Source organism: Haplochromis burtoni, unplaced genomic scaffold (assembly GCF_018398535.1).
Source record: "Haplochromis burtoni strain Fernald_Lab_line unplaced genomic scaffold, NCSU_Asbu1 Contig_237, whole genome shotgun sequence".
NCBI lineage: Eukaryota > Metazoa > Chordata > Actinopteri > Cichliformes > Cichlidae > Haplochromis > Haplochromis burtoni.
This window is the reverse complement of record NW_024582598.1, coordinates 790216-800256: the sequence shown is the minus strand read 5'-3', so window position 1 is coordinate 800256 and position 10041 is coordinate 790216. Positions and strand designations below refer to the sequence as shown.

The following is a 10041-nucleotide window of genomic DNA, read 5'->3' as shown; positions in this document are numbered from 1 at the left end:
CATTAACCACTGCACCATCCTGCTGCCTTGTCCGCTGTAGCAAGATTCCTTGCATAATATTCCACCAAATTCCAATTTTTTACTCTTCCATGCAAAACTCCCTTCTGTTGCAAGATGTTTTTGTTTTTTTGTTGTTTTTGTTTTTCATTCTTTCTTACATGCATTGTGTGTTTTGGATTTCCCAACAACATTTCAGTTGGATTCAAATCTGGGCTTTAATTAAGTCATTCCGTAAGCCTCCGTTTCTTCTTTTTTGAACCACTCTTGTAGATTTGTCAGTGTATTAAGGATCGTTATCTTGTTGTAAGGTCCACTTCCAACTTAAACTTTGGGACAGATGGCTTCACTCTTTGATATGATGCAAATTTCATAGTTGAATCAATGACTGCAAGCTGCCGAGTATTAGAGACTGTGGAGTAAACCAAAATCATAACTTTTCAATCACCACGTTTCACAGTTGGCATGAGGAGCTTCTTCCAAAGAAGCTGTCTTTGGTCATTGCCAAACATGTCCTTTACTGTGGCCAAACAGCTAAATCTTTTGATTAGACTGTCCAGAGCACATTATTCCAATAGGCCTGGTTTTTGCCAGTATGTTCACTGGCAAACCATGGCTTTGTTATACGGTTCTTTTTGGAAAGCAAAGGGGGTTTTTTTTCTTCTTAGTTTGCCTTACATGCTGCTCAAATATGTGCATGTATTATTGATAGTACATGCATGGACTTCTACAGTTGCAAATGAAGATCTTGTGGCTGGGTTCTTGGAAACGTCTTTTAACGTCAAAATCTCTGCCGGTTGTTTGAGATCTATTTGGAGAAGATGTTCGTTTCAGAGAAATTACTTATTTCACAAAAATGTGGAAATCTTTTCAAATCCCTTACCAGAGTTACACACATCCACAACCATTTGTCTGAAGGCCCCAGAGAGCTCTTTAGATCTTGGCATGACAGTGCACCCTTCAATAGCTGAGAAAACATCAGACCCTCCATGTCAAAGGGTTTAAATAAGATAGCTTCCACCTGTCGACCCCAAAGGAGGATATATTCATTGGGAGTCAATCTGGAGCTCCCAATTTACAATTTGAAAGTGTAAAAAATATGTGTGCTTATTTTTTGCTTGTGAGTTTTTTCTTTGATGACTTTTTTGCAGGCACGACTGTTTAGTTGTTTAAATATGCTGAAAAGCGTGGTACACATATTTTATTTTGTCCTGTGACTGCAAATCATTCTGCACAATTTAAGTCAAACATCAGTAACATTAACCAAAACACATTATGTTTTAGTGAAAGGTGACCTTAAAGACCATCCATCAATCCATTCATCTATCCATTTTTTTCAACCTATTGTTCATTCTGTTTCTGGTAATTTTGCTGTCACTGTTCCTGTCAGACTGACTGGATTAATGGGCACGTGGGCACAAAATTACTTCTACCAAAGCAACACAGCAGAACACAGAAAAGTCTAACCACATCCTGCCAGTAAAGACAAGAAAGCAAATCACATAGGACTGAAAACAGTGACCAAACCCACCCTGGTAAGTGACATCAAGAAGGATAAAATACATTTCCATGTGCATGCAAGCATATGACACAGAGTCTGTGCTGTTTGTGTGTTATGCTCAGGCACATGTGACAGGCTCAGAGCTTGTGGCTGATGCTTGTGCTTGTCGGTGTGCTATACTAGCCAATATGTTGTGCGTGAAGCCAGCGCTATTTATAGAAATAACAGCTCCGTGTGCTGCATGTTGTGTTTATGAAGGCTGTGAAGTCAGTTTTCACTTTACTTCTTAACACTGCTGTGGGATTTTTTTTTTTCAGGTGCCATTGTTGTTTTTCTGTTAGGGCAGCAGGCAGAAGACTTTAAATATCATAGTGAATAACCAACATCTGTGGCTGCCTCTTTGGTATGACTTAAAGTGGTATTTGGAGAAACCCTGCAGTTGATGTTTACCAATAATGCCGTGCTGAGCTCCTCAGTACTCTTCTGTCATTGCTAACAGTCATACGCCACTGAGCAGTGAGAGAGTTTCGGTATGCATGAAAGGAAGTTTTGTGGGCTTGCAGATCAGTCATAACTGTGAGAACAAAAAAAACGCTTTCTCAGATTTTTGCTTTGAGTGTCACGTTATGGCACAGATATGCCAACTTTTCTGTCGAACAAGCATGGCATGCTGCTCTTTGCAACAAAGTGTAGGCACAGCTGGAGAGAAACAAAACAAAAATAAGGTGCTCGGTCCACCACCTTCTCTCCATCTGATAGAAGAATTCCCAGCATGCATTTGGGCAGTCAGTTGAGGTGCTTTCAGTGAGGGTGAGGGTCCTGCTGTGCCTTCAAAGCCCCAAGACCTCAGTTCTAGAAGAATGTACTTGTATTTCTTTGATTCTTTTAACTCCTGGATATAACACCTCGGTTTCACACAACAATGCACAAATTCTGCAATATTAGACACTTCCATGTTTGACTGGTCGGTCTTACAATAGCATTTCTTGTGGATTATATAACAAGTTTATAATGGATAGAGAAGGAAATGGGTTCACACCTCAGACTCACAGGAAATATTTCCAAAATATATCCTTTTTTTGTTTACTGCCATCCATGTCTATGTACGGCCGGGGGTGGGTTGTGGCTTCAAGGTCGCTGACTTTCTTCTGTGGTAATACACTCTGAACCCTGTGATGGTGAAGATCCAAAGGCAAAATCTGTTTATCACCTTACTGATGAGCGCAAAGAAAGCACAAATGCACAACAGCATCGATACAGCAGTCGCCTAGGTGAAAATTAACACTTTATCAGAGGATTTCCCCCAGCAGGATAACACATGAATGGCTGGACAACAACTGTTCTGTTGCAGTAATTCCACCCACAGCCTATGGCTTGTTACTCGGCCTTTGGTAGCATGTGCTTGCCACTGTCAACAGATTAGCACAGAGGCTTAAAGCCCTGTTCACAAAGACACTGTGTACAGAACTAGACTGCTTCCCTCTCATTCACCCATTCTATCATATGAATCTGTAACCCCCCTGGACTGGCCCAAATAATTTCCCAGTTGACACTAAACAGGTCAAATAAAACTGCAAATACAGAAGTTACTATATAACCCACTGATGATAAACAAATAGCAGCTTAAAACGTCGACGCTACGTCCCTATTATTAGAGCTCACTGTACAATATATCTAACAGTCTCATAAAGGGTTTGTTTCAGATGAGGGTACATAAGTGTCCCTGTGATTTTTCATTTCAGCGCCTTTTAAATGTTAGTACCTTAGAGTTTGAAACGTATAGCTGACTAACGTCTAATCTGTGCAGTTACCAGACAAACAACAACAAAAAATGAACAATGGAGTGCACAGAAATTTCAAGTTCTGCTTTGCGTTATGCACACTGACACATGAGTTAACGTTCTAACAAAATTGTGAAATAGCAACTGCTCAGTTTGGGTCAACTGTGTAAATCACACAACCCCTAAATATTTACCACCTTTAGACATTGTTGGGACACCTTGATGTGTTTGAGTCGGGCTTGGCTGAGAAGTGTCAGCTGCGCGCAGGAAAATAAATTATTTACACCCCCTCCTTTGACTTCAAAGGGCTGGCAAGCCATTCAACCCCAGATTTGGGGAGGTGGGGGTCGGAGGAGGAGTTGCTAGTCACTAGGCAACATCTGTCTCACCTGCCCCAACATGCCAGAATTAGATATTTATCTCTGAAGGATGTATGCACAGGGTACAAAAGGTACATATAGATGACAAATTAAAACCGAATTTATCAACTCCTACACTGCGATGGCTCTTTTTTTGAAACATGGTTTGAATTTACTTTTTCACGTAGAAAGACAGGTCACTGCAAATTGTACACTGTGGCCTTTGCAGCTAGCGCATCTCAACTCAATTAAACGCCTGCGAGAGATGCTGGACTGACATGTTAGAAGCAGCTCTTCAACATCATCAAAATCACAAATGGGACAGCATTACACCAGTGAAATTTCAGAGACATGTACGATCAGTGTCACATACTGAATCAACGCCTTACTAGGACAATTTATATTGCTTTTTTGCTTAAATGTATTACCCATCTGTTCTTTTAAAAGCTTTGTCAGTATGAGTCATGTAGAAAGCTGACTGGCTAGACTGTTGTGTCCAGAAAACAGTGTGACAATATGATTTTCCTCCTCATGTGGAAAACGGTTTTGTTGCTTCTTTATTGCGCAACAGCTAGCAGCTACCCTAAGATGGCCTTTTGCGTTGCAGTATCTGATATTTTGGCTGTGCCAAGGGAAGTACAGGGAAGAACAGTGCACAATGAAACTTCGTGTCAAGTGGCGACACAAGGTGACCGTTCAGCTAGAAAATCAGGAACTTTGGCTTGAGCAACATGGCCACTGCCCTAAGGGAGCCGTTGTTTATTTACCCTCTGCCAGCACGCAGACACAATGTTAACACAAAGCATGCCAAACACCACCAAACTCTCTCGTTAAAGCAGGCAAGTTCAAGCATGTGCCACCATCACACAGTATTCAGAGACAGAACCAGTCTTCTTAGTGATTATAAATAACTCGTCCATTCATCTGGGAATCTCAGGTTAATATCCTGTTTTGTTTCTCTCAATGTGCATTTCAGCCATTTCTTCACATCTCTCGCACTGGTGGGAAAAATTTTATTTCAAAATTAAAACTGAAGAGGAAACATGCTTTGCCATTGCCATTGCTTTTACATTTTATGAATGTTTCTCACTACCCGCATTTGCACAAGTACTCAAACATAATCCGACAACACAGATGACGTTTTAAGGATCACAATGACCAGAGATGAGACATAAAACCTTTATCTTCCCATTGCTCCACACTGATACGTAGGTAGCCCTGTTAGCCTGTTTGATCAGGTTGTGTGCGGATGATGCGCACGTGCGTGCATGTGAAGACCTGGCCATGCGTGACAACAGCAAATGACCACCTATCCGTCACTGGCACTAGGGCCAAAGATTAACATGAGCTTAGGCTTGGCACCAGCTGGACCACAGCCTGGAAAGAGAAAACTAGACAGTACTTAATGCAGACATGGAGATCTGAAGAGAGGAACGTAAAGTATTTTGCATGATGTGTGTTTTTTTTTTTAGTTTATTCCTTTTAACTGGAATCATAAAAGTTATGTGGGAAAATCCAGCTAAGAAATCCCCGAGAGCAAAAGCAAAACACACAAAAAAAATCCCTCCACCTAATTTCTAATTGTAAACTCAAGAGATCCTTACAATTTCTCTCTCTCTTCTTATCTTTTGTCTCTTTCAATTTGCCTGTCTGCACGTCTTAGAATGTGGCTTTTGGTCTGTGACTTATATTGAGAAAACAGCAAGCTGCCACAGGAAGACTGTGTTGTGCTGAAGCAGTTGCTGTGGGTGGGCTGAAAACGAGAGAGCAAGAAAAACAGAAGTTAACAGTAAACGTCTCCGTGTGTCCCACCCTGCTTAGCCTGCGTCTAGACTGGCCTCCGTGAGGCAGGCGGCAGTCATAACAAGGGATTCAGAGAGCAAACAGGGCTGTTTTGCGTAGTTAGCCACTCGTCTATGGAGTTGCAATCAAGAAAAAAAAAACCCTCTGCATTTAATTGGGGCTGAACAAGAAGCTCGCAGTGCAACGTACAATTATGAGATATAAGAGGAGACAGTTCTGAGTTCTGACAGTGTGCCAACATGCCCCATGTGCCACACACACCAGAAGACCATCTCACCAGATTGGCACTGGGCAAAAGGACCTGCAACCGTTACTAAGCACTGTGCCAAGGCTGTTGGCCTACTTATGAGCTGTTCTCATGTTAGTGTCAAGCCAAGAAAATCTACACATACACACATGCACCCTTAAGCAAGTCTTTGTTATTTAAAACATGCCCTGCATTTAGGCCAAGATATTTCAGCTTGGCCCATCCATTATACCATGCTTCAAATTGAGCTTGTTGGCCTTTAACACAATTGGACAACTGAACAGAGGTGGCTGTTTGAAGAGCTGCACCGACTTCAAAATTGAGCAATCAGCTAACACTATTTTTGCAACCATGCTCTCATTTCCCATCCTTGTTACTGATGATGCCACTAAAGATGCCTTTGTTGACAATATGAAGAGCTAACTGTGGTGATGACATTCCCAACATGACCTCAATCAAGCATTTTCATAGCCCGGAGGCACAAAACAATTCAACAAACTCAGACACCGCAGAGAATCTCTTTACCCTCATTTTTATAATGAATGCAATTATATTAGGAAAATTGTTTTACTCCTCCAACAGGCAGTGGCCCTGACTAGAGAGGGGCTGTTTTGAATTTGTTTGGTTACTGTTTACAGTCAATTGTCAGTTTCTTTGACCACCCTCTATGGACGGCACCATTTCTGAATTACAGTTTATGTGCATAAAGTCAGTTAAAACACGATCAAAAATAACTTAAGTACTCTACACAAAGAATAGAAAGAATTGGATTCAGCATTGTAAACTGAATGCACACCACCCTATGACTGGATATATTGTCAAACACCTTTAATGTCATCTAAACACTTATTTTACTTAATCACCAAGGGGAGAAAAATGCTGAATGTCATCGGTCATTGAAATGTACATTAGAATAATACACGCTAGGCAGCAGAAAACTGCAGTTATCACCATGTCAATCATGGTCTTATCAGTGATACTTAGTTTTAGCTATGAAAAGGTAAATTAAACTAAACTCAGGAGATCTGGACCAGATATCCACCTCAAACTGCACAAATAATGTATTTTTTAAAACATTCCTTCTCAGATTTGAAAGAAAACAGAGGATTCACCCAGAGGTTAACCTAAGCACTGCCTGAGGGAAGAGCTATGCAATGAATGGAAAAGCAGGCCACACATCTATCCAGGCCATTTTTATTGATCCTTGAAACCCCTTTCACAAAAACCATCCCACCCCCCCATCTCGACCACAAAAAGGGGACAATATAAACAACCAATAAATAAGAATCTGCGTGATTAAGGCGGTTCTACATCTCCAATAGAACACAACAGTGTGGACATGTTGGAGTTATACAGCTTCATACAGTACAAGCAGTAGATTTTTCAGAACATCACATCTAAAAAGGCAGCACTTCATGAAAAGTGAACCATTTTTAAATTTGGATGAAACTCCCATTGTAATGAAACAACACTTTACTTCTGTAATTTAAAAAATAAAAACCCATGCTCTTTTAGATGACACTGGCATCAGAGCTTATTTCAAGACTATGCCACATAGAGTTGGGAAAAAAAATAAAAATTGCAGAAAACTAATTTTATTTTCCGCCCCCAACCTACGTTCAGAAAAAGATCATTAAACCACTTCGATCCCAAAATGGAGAAGCTGGTTGTTCTTTATATCAGGTTTCTCAGATAGGAATAAATAAATACACTTTTTAAACTGATAAACTGTCTTGGAGTCCAGGCTTGGGAGGCTACATAGTGTCATAGCATTGTTCAGAGTGGCTTTTAAGAACTTCAGCATTTCTTTATTACATTCATGTCCAGGAAATAGGAGAAGTGGGCCCTAAAGCCATCCACCCTCTGGCCACAAGTGCACAAGACGCATGCCCTGTGCATTCAACGCAAATACCCAGAGTTCTCCTTTGTGCACCCTGCACAGCATTGTGGTATAGTCGTACGGAGAGGTGCTCACAAAATAAAAAGTGAGGAAATGAACACTCTTCGTCTGTTCTGAACAATTCTCACTCTTCTGTCTCCATTTTTGCGCAACTGCAAATAAGGTCCTCTCAGCAACTAACAGTGCTTGGCTGCTGTTTGCTGACAAAGTCCGAGATGAAATCAAATTCATTCTGGCCCAGGAAGAGTTCTGGCAGCTCCTGGACTCGGTCCAAGCCCAGCTCCATTACCAGTGAAGTCAGGACATCTTCGTCAATCATATCCGCATCCATGCCATTCAAGGCTAGTGCCGGGCTAGCCATGTGCTGCATGTTAGCCAGCTGAGCTGGGCTCATGCGGTACTGGGCTGTGGGCCCCATGTGGTTCCCACCCATAGGACCCAGTGGATGTCCATGGTACTGGGTGTTGAGTTTCTGCAGTTGCATGCTGGCCATTAGCTGCTGAGAAGTTAATCCTCCATTCATGAACTGTTGTTGCTGTTGCTGCTGCATATGCTGGGCCTGCTGTTGGTGCTGTTGCGGATGCATGTGGTGCTGCTGTTGTGGATGATGTTGTTGTTGCTGCTGGGGCTGGCCATTATACATCATGTGACCAGAGGTCATTTGATGGTGACCCATCTGGGCCCCATTCAGCTGTCCATTCATGGGTCCAGCCACCATGCCCTGTCGCTGCCTCATGGCGGTCTCCATGTTGGCCTGAGTGCCACCATAGTGCATCATCTGGCCACTGGGCAGCACCCTCATGCCCTGCTGGTTGGCATGCTGCTGGGGTCCTGCCTGCAGGCCGCTATTCATACCCATCCTGTAACCGTGGAGACTGGCACCCGCTGAGTTGTGATTCATGGGCATCATCAGATGATCTGCCATGCCTCCTGTCTATGGACAGAGAGGAGACACTGTTAGAACAAAGTAAGGGGCAGGCAAGGTGTTTCAAAGCACTAAGAAAATTTAGGAGAACACCAAGCAATATGGAATGTGCAAAGCTAGCCACCCATTTAAACCAGTATTAAACTGGTTAAGACAACAACAGAAATAATGTCACCATGTTTTAGGTTTTACTTGGCTGTGTAGTCCAAACCGGAGTCTCTATATAAATACTGACTTCTTTTACAGTCACCACGCTCTTCACCTTCATTGAAAAGAAACAAAGATGCACGCTTCCTTACAATGTCACGATTCCACCTCGAGTTAAACCACCGAAATCGATTCCGGTGGAATAAATAAATAAAAAATCTGCAAGGTTGTTTTGCCCACTGGCTAATACTGAGAGAAATACTGGTGTGTTTAGTCTTCCTAAAACCTGCTCTCTCTTTGTGCCAAGGAATGAACGCCCAGGTTGAAATTACAGGTTAACGTACACTGTTTGGGTACATTTTAAAGCCAGATAATTCATCCATGACGGGATCGGCAAAACAGAGGCAAAATGCGTGCATCGCGTAATGCACAGTTTAAAATCCTATATATGTTGCATGACAGCTGAGGCAGAAAAATCTGTTACATTTTACGCACGTAAGGTTGCAACAAAGAACACTGACATCATGCAACATCTCCCCAACAGCTGAATCACCATAATTCTAACAAGGTATAAAATTAAACAGAGGCTCCCGATTTCCACCAATTACGGCGATTCGTTTGTTTAAATGTTAGTCTCTGATAATATCCTCCACACTCTAGCCTAGTGTTATCCATTTTCGTAATCTCGACTTTGAAACAAGGGAATGCAAACAATGGAGCAGCAGCAGCAGCAGCAGCCCCCAAGACCACCACAGACTAAAACACCAATTTCCCCAACAAATAAATCCGATAAAAAAAATCACTTACCCGCATTCACTACGTTTCCACAAAGTTGCGCGACTTTTCTTCAGCTCCGGCTTTTTGAACAGTTTTCCTCTTGTAATCGTAGCTCCTCTGAATTACAGCGTGTATTCCACAGGGTTACGCTTCATGCTCAAGCGGGGACGGTGTGCACAAAGACTGCCGCATCAGATCTTGAAACGACTGCCTATTTTCTGGGTCAACTCAGGGATTATGTACATCTAAAAAGCTCAGAGGAAGGCAGTCGGGGAGAGGTGGAGCCTCGGTCCTGCCTCTTCTTTGTTCCTATTGGCCCTACTTAATATAATTGTGCATGGGCGTAGAAAAAAAGGGGGCAGTTGGAGAGTTGTGACACAGTAGCCAATTTAAATACCCTCCTCCCCACAGTTTCTTTTTGAAAGATTATTTAGACATCTTATTTGTCATCAAAGCAGGTTTAAATTTCCTGCTGTGCTTGCAAAAGGCGAATAAAATACTAGAGTGACAAGGGATAGATAGATAGATAGATAGATAGATAGATAGATAGATAGATAGATAGATAGATAGATAGATAGATAGATAGATAGATAGATAGATAGAT

At 42.0% G+C, this 10041-nt stretch overlaps 1 protein-coding gene across 1 annotated transcript; it reads right to left on the bottom strand.

Annotated features, from left to right (window-relative positions):
- Positions 1–4714: 4714 nt before the first annotated feature.
- cited4b (Cbp/p300-interacting transactivator, with Glu/Asp-rich carboxy-terminal domain, 4b) lies at positions 4715–9733 on the bottom strand. The gene is made up of 2 exons (XM_005938216.3): positions 9468–9733; positions 4715–8522 (listed from the first exon to the last, which is right to left on the bottom strand). The coding sequence occupies exons 1-2, from the start codon at positions 9471–9473 to the stop codon at positions 7758–7760; spliced, it is 771 nt and encodes a 256-aa protein (XP_005938278.1). The 5' UTR covers positions 9474–9733; the 3' UTR covers positions 4715–7757.
- Positions 9734–10041: the final 308 nt, after the last annotated feature.